A 14,334-nucleotide genomic window follows, 5' to 3' on the forward strand; every position below is an offset into this window, starting at 1 on the left:
CTCACATTTTTGTAAATATTTTATTTTATCTTTTCATGTGACAACACTGAAGAAATGACACTTTGCTACAATGTAAAGTAGTGAGTGTACAGCTTGTATAATGCCCTGTACACACGATAGGATTTTCCAATGGAAAATGTGTGATAGGACTTTGTTGTCGGAAATCCCAACCGTGTGTAGGCTCCATCACACATTTTCCTTAGGAATTTCCGACACACAAAGTTTGAGAGCTTGCTATAAAATTTTCCGACAACAAAATCCGTTGTTGGAAATTCCGATCGTCTGTACACAAATCCGACGCACAAAGTGCCAGGCATGCTCAGAATAAATTAAGAGACGAAATCTATTGCCCCGTTTATAGTCCCGACGTACGTGTTTTACGTCACCGCGTTCAGAACGATCAGATTTTCCGACAACTTTGTGTGACCGTGTGTATGCAAGACAAGTTTGAGCCAACATCCGTCGGAAAAAATCCATGGATTTTGTTGTCGGAATGTCCGATCAATGTCCGACCGTGTGTACAGGGCACAACAGTGTACATTTGCTGTCCCCTCAAAATAACTCAACACAGCCATTAATGTCTAAACCACTGGCAACAAAAGTGAGTACACCCCTAAGTGAAAATGTCCAAATTTGGCCCAAAGTGTCAATATTTTGTGTGGCCACCATTATTTTCCAGCACTGCCTTAACCCCCTTCGGCATGGAGTTCACCAGAGCTTCACAGGTTGCCACTGGAGTCCTCTTCCACTCCTCCAAGACGACATCACGGAGCTGGTGGATGTTAGAGATCTTGTGCTTCTCCACCTTCCGTTTTTAGGATGCCCCACAGATGCTCAATAGGGTTTAGGTCTGGAGACATGCTTGGCCAGTCCATCACCTTCTACCCTCCGCTACTTTAGCAAGGCAGTGGTCATCTTGGAAGTGTGTTTGGGGTCGTTATCATCTTGGAATACTGCCCTGCAGCCCAGTCCCCGAAAGGAAGGATCATGCTCTGCTTGATCAAATTTACACTGTTATACAAGCTGTACAGTCACTACTTTACATTGTAGCAAATTGTAATTTCTTCAGTGTTGTCACATGAAAAGATGTAATAAAATATTTACAAAAATGTAAGGATGTACTCACTTTTGTGAGATACTGTAACTCAGTTTTCATTTACAAAAGAAAGCCGTGTTTCTGTCTCTAAACCTTTTGAGTAATTTGCTGTTAATGTTTAAAAATTGTAAAGTCTTTGTATCTTTCCCTTTTTTCCAGGTTTTAACTAAAGAATTTTATGCTCTTCAAGCATCCGCAGAAAAGAGAATCACAGAACTTCAAGCACAAAACTCAGAACATCGCACAAGACTAGAAACATATGAAAAGCTTGAACAGGAACTTGATGATGTCATAATGCAGTCTGCACAAAGTAAGTGTAGATTCCTCCTGTTCTCTCTGTCAGTGTCTGCAGACCACAATAGAATTAAACGTATAGTCACCATAAAAGCTGAGTTCTGCCCCTGATTAAATACCCTGATTAAATACCAGATACGACACTGGTTTTATCTGCAGGGATACATTAGGTGATAATACCAAGCACGACCATTGGAAGAGCTACCGTCATTTTTTCCCCACAGATTTTCCAGTGTAGAAGAACATGCGCATGATTGGGCAGTCCTTCCCTCTTCCAAATGAAATTAAAGAAAATGTGCTTCATTTCATTGGGATGATGGATCCCAGTGCTACCAAGGTGGTATGTCCCACTGATACTGGCAAATTTCTGGTTGTCCTAGTCTAGGCTTAATATTTACACTGTGCGCTATATTACTATGCAGTCAGTGTGGCATAAAGTAACAAATTCCTTTTGTGGCACAACTTATAATGATAAATAACCCTTTTTGTCTTACAGTGGAAGATGACATTGAAGCTGAAAGGGTTCTTTATTCATATGGATATGGAGCCAACATCCCCACTACAGCTAAACGGAGATTAAAGCAGAGGTAAAGGAAAACATGTGTCTTCATATCTAAAATCTGTTTCATTCTGTTAAAAGGTAGAGATCCACTTGGGGAATGGCACAGGCTAATGGTTTTTAAAAGTGTTATGGGTTCTAATTGCTAATACTAAAGTGATACTAAAGTATAAAATGAAAAAAGTGTATACTTACCTGCTTTGTGCAAGGATATCGCACAGAGCGAACATTTATCTCCTCTTATAGGGACCCCCACTGGTGCTGTCCGCTCCTTCTCTTCTTCAAGTACCCCAGTAGTAAGCCCGGCGCTATGGGGGCACTCGTGCAGGTGCGCCCCCGAGCTAGGCTGTGTGTGTGTCCGTAGACACGCACAGCTTGGCCCACCTCCTGCTCCCTCCTCACAGGTTTCGACCGACGTCAGCAGGAGCCAACAGTTCAAGCCATTCTCAGTGAAGCCTGTGAGAGGAAGAAAGGAAAGACCTGTAGCTGGGCACAGCACTGGATCGATAGAGGTGAATTTTTACAGAGGGGTTAGAGAGGTTTTGAGAGGGAGTGGGGGGAAATAATGGAGTGTTTTTACCTTAAAGGATAAGTTCACCTTTTAGAACATGTTTTGTGTTGCACCCGTATTTAGGGAGTTTCATGTTTTTGTACTAAAAGGGGTGCACTGGCTACTTGTTTCACCATCTCTTGATAGGCTCAAGCAGAAAATCATCCCTATGGCTTATGGTCTCAATGGTCAGGTTCAACCCTTTTCTTGTCAAGCTTCAAGAATCTGTTTTCCAGATTTGCAATCCTTCACCCTGGTCTTCTGTGGTGTTGCCCATCCCTCAGATAACCTGCTTTTGGGTGACCCAAAGGTTTAAGCATTCCTGTGTCCCTCAATAAATGAGAAAGGAAGTAGGATTTTTGTGCTCGCTGTAAAATCGTTTATTTGGAGCCCATTAAGTGTCTCACCTCTCTGTGGTTATGATCAGCTGCTTTGCTAGAGAACTAAGGGATCCTGGCAGTCGGGAGGGGTGGTTATGGGCTGGCCCAGTGTTTTTTTTGTTTTCCTGTGAATGGCAGTATAACCTAAATCTTTAGGACTTCCTCTGACCCTCAACAGACTCCAAGAAAAGGATTTTATGGTTTTTACAAAATACCTATTTTTCTTTCTGATCCACAATTTTTTTTTTTTTTTTTTTTTTTTTAGTTTTGGGTATAGTGGAGAAGGGTTTATTATGATCTATGCCCTCTTTGGAGAGAACCACTACTCCTTTTGCTGGTGATTATTGCCACTGAGAAAAAAATGGTGGAAATTCAAAATTTTAGCGTTGTTCCCAAAACAAGAGGTGAGGTGAAATCTTCCACTGAGGACACCTGTTCTGGTGACAATTGTTGAAGAGAGAAATTCCCCTCATTTTTTAGATATTTCCTTTTAACCTGATGCATCTCAGGGACAGGAAGTGAAGGAGAATTTCCGCAATAGTACAAACGCAGCAAAAAAATAAGCTGGCAGGGATTTTAACCCTTTCCTACTCTATCCATAACAATGTTTTGACTACACAACCCAAATTTTAAAAAAGTTGGGTCGCTGTGAAAAATCCACATAAAAATGAAATGCAATGATTTGCAAATCTCATAAACCCATATTTTATTCACAGTAGAAAACAAATGAAATGTTTAAACTGAGAAAATCTGTCCTTTTAAGAAAAAAAATAAGGTCATTTTGAAACTGATGGCAGCAACACGTCTCAAATAAGTTGAGACAGGGCAATGTTTACTACGATGTAGTATCCCCTCTTTTTTTTTTTTTTTACAACCCTCACAGATGTGTAAGGTGCCCATTCCATACACACTATTGCACCCCCATACCCTCAGAGGTGCAAGCTTTTGAACTGAGCGCTGATAACAAACCGGAAGGTCCTTCTACTTAGTCCGGAGGACACGGCACCCATGATTACCAAAAAGAATGTCAAATTTTAGCAAAAGATAAGGGAATTTTAAGGGACCAAAAAACAATGAAATCATTATTAAAACCAAAATATTTATTATACCAGGTTTAAAAGGTGTAGAGAACACAGTGCATATAAAAGCATATTTAAAATTTGGTCCATAGTTACATAGACAAAGGCACAATATGATACATAGCCATAATAATGTACATAAACCCTGACGTGTTTCAATTCTTAATACGAATCTTCATCAGCATAACGGTGAGTATTGTGGTAGTGAGTTAGGACCAGTATATAATCAGCATATTTCTGGTAGAAATTAGCCCATTCCACAGAAACCCAAAATGATTCAAAAGGTTGGGGTACTCAAAATATGACAGGGACCTCCAAGTTCAAGTAAATGGATATCACCAATTTTGAAAGGAATAGACCAAGTCCCAAAATACAGAGCTGAGTGTGTAGGGGAATTAAAAGGGCTACCAGCAGAAATGGACCAGCCATGTATCAGTTTGTCATAAAAAAAATAAAAACGTGTCTCCAGAGTTGTGGCCATTCTGCTCAAGAACCCCAGCTGGGCTGAGCATGTGTATATGGCACCCACTGTTTACTGGTAATGGAATAGCAAACTTAAAGTGGTTCTAAAGTCGGAAGGTTTTTATCTCAATGCATTCTATGCATTAAGATAAAAAACCTGTGTGCAGCAGCCCCTCTGATACTTACCTGATCCCCATCTCGATCCAGTGATGTTGCACGAGAGTCTCAACTGTCTCCCTCATTGACTGAGGCAGCAGCAAGGCGCCATTGGCTACCGCTGCTGTCAATCAAATTCAGTGAGCCATTGAGAGAGAGGGGGCTGGGCCAAGCCACGGTTCCGTGTCTGAATGGACACACAGAGCAGTGGCTTGGCTCAGCTTGGATGCCCCCATAGCAAGCTGCTTGCTGTTGGGGCAGGAGGGAGGGGCCAGGAGCGCCGGCAAGGGACCTGAGAAGAGGAGGATCTGGGCTGCTCTGTGCTAAAACACTGCGCAGAGAGCAGGTAAATATAACATGTTTGTTATTTTTAACTTGGTATTACTTTAATTTTTTTTTTTTTATGAAAAAAAAACTCCCTGTCACCACATTTAAAATGCAAGGTCTGCTTTTTAGGTAGCCCTCCTCCCATCAGTATAAAACAACTGTATGGGTGAAAATAGATAATATATTTCCTTTCCCCCAGCTTACACCCGCAGCGCCTAGGCGTGGGTGAAGTCATCCTTCTTCCGACGAGATCTGGGGAGTGTGGAGTAATCCAAATCTTGCTGTGCAGGTGCTTTTAGCACTGTGCTGCAGCGTTGTCTTAATTTGGGGGGGATGGGTAGGGTTGGGGTTATGATGGTTGTCCTAAACCTATCCATCCCCCTTCCAGACTCTCTAAAGCACACAACACTAGCCTTGTGTAAGAGCTGAAGGGACAGCCTGGGAAGAGCAACAGTGTGCTCTGCTGAGAAAATTGCAACCTTTTCCCTAGCGACTGCAATTTTTTCTTCAATCAAATTTACACTACAAGCTGCTTGAGCTGGGCTCTATACTCAGCTGTCCTAATTGGTGTGTCCCTAGCAGTGGCTTTGCCGTCTGCATTCAGATCCCATTGGACTAACTATTGTGGACCTTGCCTGGAATGTGACCTTCATGCATCAGGCTATGTATTGTGGCACATTCCAAATGTGTGTACTGTTTTAGTTAGCCGCAGAGCGCTTTTTGGGTTCACAGTCATGGGACAGCCTCAGCTGTGACCCTGTCTCTGAAGACTACTTTTTGAGTAAGCTGTACGGGTCGAACACCAGAACTACCTTGTTAATGGGACTGTTGGGTACCACTGCATTTCCCAATTTTCTATCGGTTTACTAAATGATTAATGTTGAGGGACTGAGCATTGACGTCATCCACTAGCAAGGGTCACATGTCACTCCAGACTCCTCTTTTTTTTTTTTCTGCCAGTCAGCACCTTCTCACCGTTGCTCCTGATCGCAAGTGACACGTAGACTGTCCTTAGTTGCTGCCTGCCTACGGTGACCTGATCACCTCTGGCTGTCTAAACCTCCACTGCTACCAGCAGCTAGTTCATAAATATTCAGGGACTAACCCTGATGTACCTTTTCCCCGCTTTTCATACACACAGATTACATGGATTCCAGACATATAGGGAACAGTTCTGATGTACAGGGTCTCTCTAGTTAATGATGCACTAAAGGTTCCAGTGTTGCCTTCTGGGGTTAGTAGGTAGTTTCCTGAGACTACAAGCTAGGGTTTCACTTTGTCTCCTCAGTTAATGTCTTCCAACCTGCTGTATAACCACATATATTAGCAGATCTCCATGCAGCCCTCATGGTTCTTCTGGAACTAGGGATCATGTCCCCAGTACCTGTGGTGTAACTGTTCCAATTAGAGTTTTACTCAAACCGTTTCACTGTTTCCAACCCCAAGGGAGAATACGCCCCACCCTGTATCACAAAGCCCTAAATCAGGGGACTTAAACTGACGGCCCTCTAGCTGTTGTGAAACTACAAGTCCCATCATGCCTCTGCCTGTGGGAATCATGCTTGTAACTGTCAGCCTTGCAATGCCTTATGGAACTTGTAGTTTTGCAAAAAAAACTGGAGGGCTGCCAGTTTGAGAACCTGCCCTAAATGTTTTCATTGGGCCCAGAATGTCCACATGGATTCAACCAGGTATGTCATAGCCTTTCTTCACCAGGGAGACTTTCTGGCCTCTGTAGACTTCAGGAATGTGTCCCTGCATGTCCCTGATTTTTCAACACATTAAGGATTCCTTGGCTTTTCTGTGGGCCCTCGACACTTTCAGTTTGTGATCTTGATGTTTGGCCTGTCCTTAGCCCCATGAGTGATTCCAAGATTCTAACCCCTGTGCTGACTTTGCTGTGCTCTCAGTGCATCCCCATTGTTGCATTCATTGACAATCTCTTTTTGAGGGAGCAGTTGGTAAAGGTTCTGACCAATAATGAAGCTCAAGTCAGTGCTTCACCTGATTCATTATTGGGAGTATATGGGTCTTGTTCCGGACACATCTCAAGCCCCAGTTTTCCTTCCCTAGGAGAAACTTTAAACTCTCCACCCTTATGCCCTGTACACATGATAGGATTTTACGACAACAAATGTTCGATGGGAGCTTGTTGTCGGAAATTCCGACCGTGTGTAGGCTCCATTGGACATTTGCCGTCGGAATTTCCGACAAACAAAATTTGAGATCTGGATCTCAAATTTTCCAACAACAAAATCTGTTGTCGGAAATTCCGATGGTGTGTACACAATTCCGACGCACAAAATTCCACGCATGCTTGGAATCAAGCAGAATAGCCGCACTGGCTATTGAACTTAATTTTTCTTGGCTCGTCGTACATGTTGTTGTACGTCACCGCGTTCTTGACGTTTGGAATTTCCGACAAGATTTGTGTGACCATGTGTATGCAGGACAAGTTGGAGCCAACATCCGTCGGAAAAAAAACATGGATTTTGTTGTCGGAAAATCCTATCGTGTACAGGGCATTAGACTTGGGCTCTTCAGTGCTGTTGCCCAACTCTTTGCTTTTGCATGAGAGTTCTCAGGCTGATGGTAGCCACTTTTAAGCTAGTTCCATTTGTTCAATTTCACTTCAGACACTTTCAATACAACATTTTAGTAATTGTGGGACACATCAGTCTACTCCTTGGACAGATCAAGCGGTCTTTTCTTCCAGTTTTCTTGGAGGATCTTGTTGACAGATATCAGCTTGTCCTGGACACCTTATCAGTGTAGGGACTTGGTTGCTGGAATCTTGTTTTCCAATCAACTTTCTGGAACTTTCTGGAACTCTGGCAATTTGTTAACACTGCAATGCTGAAGAATCCTAATCTGATCATCTGTCTGATCAGGATGTAGTCAGACAGTGCCACAGCAGTGGTGAACACCAACCATTGGCAATGAACTGAAAGTCTTGCTGCAGCAAGTGATCAAAAGGATTCTGTACTGGGCAGAACTGCATGTTCTAGCCTTGTTTGCCATTTACATTCCAGGCGTGAACAATTGGCAGGCAGACTACCTCACCTTGACCTCCTCCTAACTTCAGGTTCAAAAACAAATGAGACAGGTTTGTCTCTAGGTACAGAGTTCCTCTGGCGAAAGCAGTGGGTGCTCTGTGGGAACAGCATATCCTGATCTATGCCATTCCTTCCAGTGTAACTCCTTCCTTGCCTGTTTCACATGATTAAGATGGAAGGCATCCCAGTGATTTTTGTACCACTGAACTGGCTCAGGCGGACATGGTGCTCCAACCTGATCAGACAACTGGTATAAACTCCTTGGGCTCTTCCAGATCATCTGGATCTTCTGTCTTAGGGGCCAGTGTACCACCCTGATTCACAGTTGCTGGCTTTCAGCACATGGCTTTTGAAGCCCGGGTTCTGGGAGAATAATCCCCTTTCCAATCTCATTCACAATGTTGCATTCCTTGTTGTCATCGCCTCTCCAAGGAGATTGTCTAAGCTGATTGCTTTGTCCTGTAAAGAACCCTTTCTGGTATTACACAAGGAAAAGTTAGTGTAAAGGTTAAGAATTTCCTTCCTTACTAAGATAGTTTTGGCTTTCTTCTCAACCAGGATATTTTTTTCTCACCCCCTTTGTCCAGCTACAGTTCATCAGAAGGAGATCTCCCTCTATAGCCTGGATGTTGTTTGTGCTGTGTGTGCTTACCTTGCAGCCACTGCTTCCGTTAGAAAGACTCGCTCTCTTCCTGATGGCCCCTGTAAAGGGGAAACCTGCTTCTTGTTCCACCTTTTTCTAGATGGTTCAGACAGATCATCCATCCTTACGGTGTCAAGCATCAAGTTCCATAGTTTTCTGTTAAGGCACACTGTGCTTAGATCTCTAAGCACCTCTTGGGCTGTTCAGTATCAAGCAACTCTCCCAAATTTGCAAGGCTGCCACCTGGTCTTCTGCTCACACATTCTCCAAGTTTTACCAGGCGAGTGTTCAAGTCTTTTCTGATGCCAGCTTCAGTCCTTCAGGCCATCCTTTTGAGTTGCAGGTGATCCTTTGAGCTTCAGGCAGTCTCCAGTAGAGATGGGCTCAGGCGTGTTTGGGATCTTAGTCCCAACCCACCTGCCCAATCCTGCCAGGAAGCCGACACTGCACATCGCTAATCGCAGGCAGCGAGGCATTGCCTGGTCCACAGCTGCACAAATCGGGAAATGTCTTAATGCCCGTGATTAGCGGTGTGCAGTGTCGGCTTCCTGGCAAGATCAAGGGGCAGGTGGGTTGGAACTAAAATCCCGAACACTCCTGAGCCCATCTTTAGTCTCCATTATGTTGTTTGTGGGCCATTAAAGTTTTGTTGCTGTTGCCCACCCCTCGGTCAACTGCTTTTGGATATTTTAATGAACTTTGATTTCCTGTGTCCTTAACTGAGCAAGAAAAAAATGGGCTTTTGTACTCAACGTATAACCAATTTATTGCAGTTTGACAGATACAGGTCCCACCCTCTGTATCTATGGTCATCCTCTTTGTAGTGCTTTTCACAAAATTGGGGATGCTGAGATTACTAGTGGTTATACTGGCTGGTACTGTTTTTTGTTTGCTAGTGTCCAAACCCTCCTGTAGGCAGCAGTATAACATAACAGTCTCTAAATTCCTGTCTCCCTCAATAAATTCAAAAAAATAGATTTTACGATAAGTACAAAAATCCCATTATTCCTCTTATTCCCATACTGTTTAAAGTTATAAATGTATCTTGTTAAGAAAAAGGTCTGTATGTTTAATAGCACATATTCCAAAAAGAAAAAATGCACCATATCAGAAGACACATTCTAACACTTCTCTCATCGCAAACTTAATTCTGCCTCCCAAGACTGGAAAAATACAGAACAGTCTTTGCCTTTTTTTATCTCTTTCCCAATCCATTTTTGTGCCTTGCACAACCACATTTTAGCCTGAATGAACTTGTCATTTGGAAGCATGCAACATTCAGAACGTGTTTGCTCTGTTGCAGCCATACTGGTTTTACTGTTTGTACTAGACCTTTCTGGCCTCATTGCCAGTCATCTTCTCCATATGTCCATCGTCAGTTTTTGTTCATTTATTCAGAAGTTACTTATGCATGGTGCCATGTAGCATTCCTTGTAGAACACATGTTCTCAGCCTTGTTTTGTTATTTCTCTGCAGTTGGTTTTGTGATGCTATTTAAAAGAATGGATGTCCAGTTAATGCAAAAAAAACAATGTGATTTTTTTTTTATTTTCAATTGATCTTTACTTCCATAGTAGAGCTTTATGTGGAAATGAACAGGAGCCTGGATCAAATAACTTCATGTCACTGTAATATTAACAATACTATCTTGTCAACATAAAATACTTAGCCAGAACATACACTTAAGCCTAGTACACACCACTCGGTTTTTTTTTTTTTGTTCCTGTTCAACCCTGAAGAGCTCGGGAGGAGTCGCTGCACTAACAATCGATGTTAGTACAGCGATCTCCCCCGCTGAGAAGGAGATCTCAAACGTGCAGTTCATGCAAGACAGCGCAATAATTTACAGGAACTGGAGGCTTTTTGCCAAGAGGAATGGGCAGCTTTACCATCTGAGAAGATAAAGAGCCTCATCCACAAATACCACAAAAGATTTCAAGCTGTCATTAATGTTAAAGGGGGCAATACACGGCATTAAGAACTGGGATATGTAAACTTTTGATCAGGATCCTTTGGGTAGTTTCTGTTGCCATTATGATTTAAAGAGTAAACACAGTTGATTGATAAGTGGCTTCAGCTAAACACTAACCATGAGTGAAAGAAAAGTTTTTCTGTTATCATTCATATACTCTGAAAAATGGCCAAGAAATCATAAATTCTACCGGGATATGTAAACTTTTGAGCACAACTGTGTATGTATGTATGTGTGTGTGTGTGTGTATACATATATATATATATATATATATATATATATATATATATATATATATATATTGTAGCAGAGCGTCCCAGAGAGAGCCAGGAAAAGTCCTGTTTGGGGTTTACATGTCTCCCAGGCTCCTCTCGTACACATTCAGGAATCTCTGATCCATGATCCAGTTCAGGTCTTGGTCCTCTTCCCCAGGGTAATTTAAGCTCACCTGAGCAGACAGCCTTTGCTCTCTGCCTGGGAAACACAGACAACGCTGGTCTGTGAGAGCAGAAAGGTTGGTAAAAAGCTGTTAAGCAGTTTATGTGGAAACTGACAAGCGGTAGGCTTGCTCAGCCTGGTAGTTAGGGCCTGCATAGTGTATAGTTAGAGCTGAGACATGGCTAGGTTTTTTTGTTTGGCTGTTTGTTTTGAACACTGTACAGCACCTCTACAGACTTGTAAATATCACCATTAAACACTTCACTGTTTGTCACTACTTCTCTTGTTCTGGTATCTGTGCCTGAAAGGCCGCTTGTCCAGGAAGCTTTTGTACCTGCTACCTGTCCCCCAGGTTACAATATATACATATATATGTATATACACACACACACACACACACACACACACACACACACACACACAGTAAGTACTCCCCTCACATTTTTGTAAAAATGTTATTATATTTTTTCATGTGACAACACTGAAGCAATGACACTTTGCTACAATGTAAAGTAGTGAGTGTACAGCTTGTATAACAGTGTAAATTTGTTGTCCCCTCAAAATAACTCAACACACAGCCATTAATGTCTAACCCGCTGGCAACAAGTGAGTATACCCCTAAGTGAAAATGTCCAAATTGGGCCCAATTAGCCATTTTCCCTCCCCGATGTCATGTGGCTCTTTAGTGTAACAAGGTCACGGGTGTGAATGGGGAGCAGGTGTGTTAAATCTGGTGTTATCACTCTATCATACTGGTCACTGGAAGTTCATCATAGCACCTCATGGCAATGAACTCTGAGGTTCTGAAAAAAAGAATTGTTGCACTACATAAAGATGGCCTAGGCTATAAAAAGTTTGCCAAGACCCTAAAACTGAGCTGGAGCACGGTGGCCAAGACCACACAGCGGTTTCACAGGACAGGTTCCACTCGGAACAGGCCTTGCCATGGTCAACCAAAGAAATTGAGTGCATGTGCTCAGCGTCATATTCAGAGGCTGTCTCTCATAGACGTATGAGTGCTGCCAGCATTGCTGCAGAGGTTGAAGGGTGAGGAGGTCAGCCTGTCAGTGCTCAGACCATACACCGCACACTACATCAGATCGGTCTGCATGGCTGTCATCCCAGAAGGAAGCCTGAAGACCAGCAGATTAAGGACATTATTAGAACCATGTCTTTTGGTCTGATGAGACCAAGATAAACTTATTTGGCTCAGATGGTGTCAAGCGTGTGTGGCTGCAACCAGATGAGGAGTACAAAGACAAGTTTATCTTGCCTACAGTCAAGCATGGTGGTAAGAGTGTCATGGTCTGTGGCTACATGAGTGTTGCTGGCACTGGGGAGCTACAGTTCATTGAGGGAACCATGAATGCCAACATGTACTGTGACATACTGAAGCAGAGCATTATCCCCTCCCTTTGGAGACTGGGCCACATTGCAGTATTCCAACATAACGACCTCAGACACACCTCTCTGGTGACCACTGCCTTGCTAAAGAAGCTGAGGGTAATAGTGATGAACTGGCCAAGCATGTCTCCAGACCTAAACCCTATTGAGCATCTGTGGGGCATCCTCAAATGGAAGGTGGAGGATCTCTAACATCCACCAGCTCGGGGACGTCATCATGGAGGAGTGGAAGAGGACTCCAGTGGCAACCTGTGAAGCTCTGGTGAACTCCATGCCCAAGAGGGTTAAGGCAGTGCTGGAAAATAATGGTGGCCACACAATATTGGCACTTTGGGTCCCAATTTGGACATTTTCACTTAAGGGTGTACTCACTTTTGTTGCCAACGGTTCAGACATTAATGGCTGTGTGTTGAGTTATTTTGAGGGGACAGCAAATTTACACTGTTATACAAGCTGTACACCCACTACTTTATATTGTAGCAAAGTGTAATTTCTTCAGCGTTGTCACATAAAAAGATATAATAAAATATTTACAAAAATGTGAGGGGTGTACTCACTTTTGTGAGATATTGTGTGTGTGTGTGTGTGTGTGTGTGTGTGTGTGTATGTGTATGTGTATGTGTGTATGTGTGTGTGTATATATTAATATTCCAAATGATACGATTGTCTGTACTATAAAAAAAGTATTTGAGTTTGCAACTCTGATCAGTCTAATAACCTTGCAGCTTTATAAAGAACCTACTAAAAAAAAAAACCTCTAGAACATATTAAAGAACACTCAAGATCTTTCATTTTGCACCTCATTAATGTAGCGTTTCCATGCAGAGATGACAGAAGTGGTAAGAAAACCAGGATCATCATATTGTCCTCTGTAATTTGAATATTATTCTGTTGTCATTTACCTAAACATTTCGGAAAAGATCTTAGAAGTTCACACATCTAATAGATTATAAATAAAATAAGTCTCACTAAGATTAAATCCTTGGAATCATAAAATTTAAGATTGATATGGGAATATGGGAACTGCATAATCATGATAAGCCTCAGCTGTGAAAAATAGATGAATATCTAGTAATAGAAAACAACTTTGCCCTTATTTTAAAAGACTTCGTACATTGCCATATCTCAAAGGCAGATTTATAATGTAGTTCTTCCTATTCAAATTGAACCACTGACTACATAAAAAAATCAGCAGGGTACATACTTTAATGCCACCTTATCAGAGCATGTGTCATGAGTACTCCATTATCATGAGAAGGCTCCTCCTTAATTATTTTTGCCTACTTTTAGATTGAACTTTTTTGATAGGTATATTTTCTATCAGTGTTTTCTAAAGGATATAGAGTTGTGACTCGGGAATAGAGGCTGCATGTGGAAGTGTAGAATGGTCACCACACACAATACAATCTAACCATACACTCTCCTTTAAATCTACCAACAACCTTCTAGTTCAATGTATGCCTGAATGGATTCAGAATAATTGGATAGTTTAGGTAGACAATGACATAGTTACATAATTACATAGTAGGTGAGGTTGAAAAAGACACAAGTCCATCAAGTCCAACCTATGTGTTTCTATCAAGATTGAATTGCTTATTGTACCCATACCCAGACCCGGCGGCAGCAGGTCTGCCCTGAAATGTTTGCTTTGGGCACTGGATCCTGCATTCAGTGCTCACCTAGGCAAGTGTTGCAATGAGTGTAGTTAGCCACAGGGATACTGAACAGGTCCAGGCCTGTGATCCATTCTTTTTCTACCCAGACCCTGAAGACACCTTTGGGGGGTATGCCCACTATGATAGGCGAAGCTTTGGGCACAGAATGGTACCAGTGACGTGGACAAGTTAGACAGGGTTTCCCTGTACTCTTATAAAAACCGATCCAAAGCTGACATGGTTTGATGGCGCTGTAGTATACA

At 42.4% G+C, this 14,334-nt stretch overlaps 1 protein-coding gene across 2 annotated transcripts in view; it reads left to right on the forward strand.

Annotated features, from left to right (window-relative positions):
- The window catches only part of PIBF1 (progesterone immunomodulatory binding factor 1), a 301,512-nt gene that overhangs the window by 157,427 nt on the left and 129,751 nt on the right, over positions 1-14,334 (forward strand). For both annotated transcript variants that reach the window (XM_073614256.1, XM_073614257.1), the window contains 2 exons: positions 1,256-1,406; positions 1,887-1,977. In XM_073614256.1, coding sequence (XP_073470357.1) covers positions 1,256-1,406; positions 1,887-1,977 — 242 coding nt within the window. The remainder of the gene's footprint in view (positions 1-1,255; positions 1,407-1,886; positions 1,978-14,334) is intronic.

Source organism: Aquarana catesbeiana, linkage group LG02, assembly GCF_042186555.1.
Source record: "Aquarana catesbeiana isolate 2022-GZ linkage group LG02, ASM4218655v1, whole genome shotgun sequence".
In the NCBI taxonomy this organism is placed as follows: Eukaryota; Metazoa; Chordata; class Amphibia; order Anura; family Ranidae; genus Aquarana; species Aquarana catesbeiana.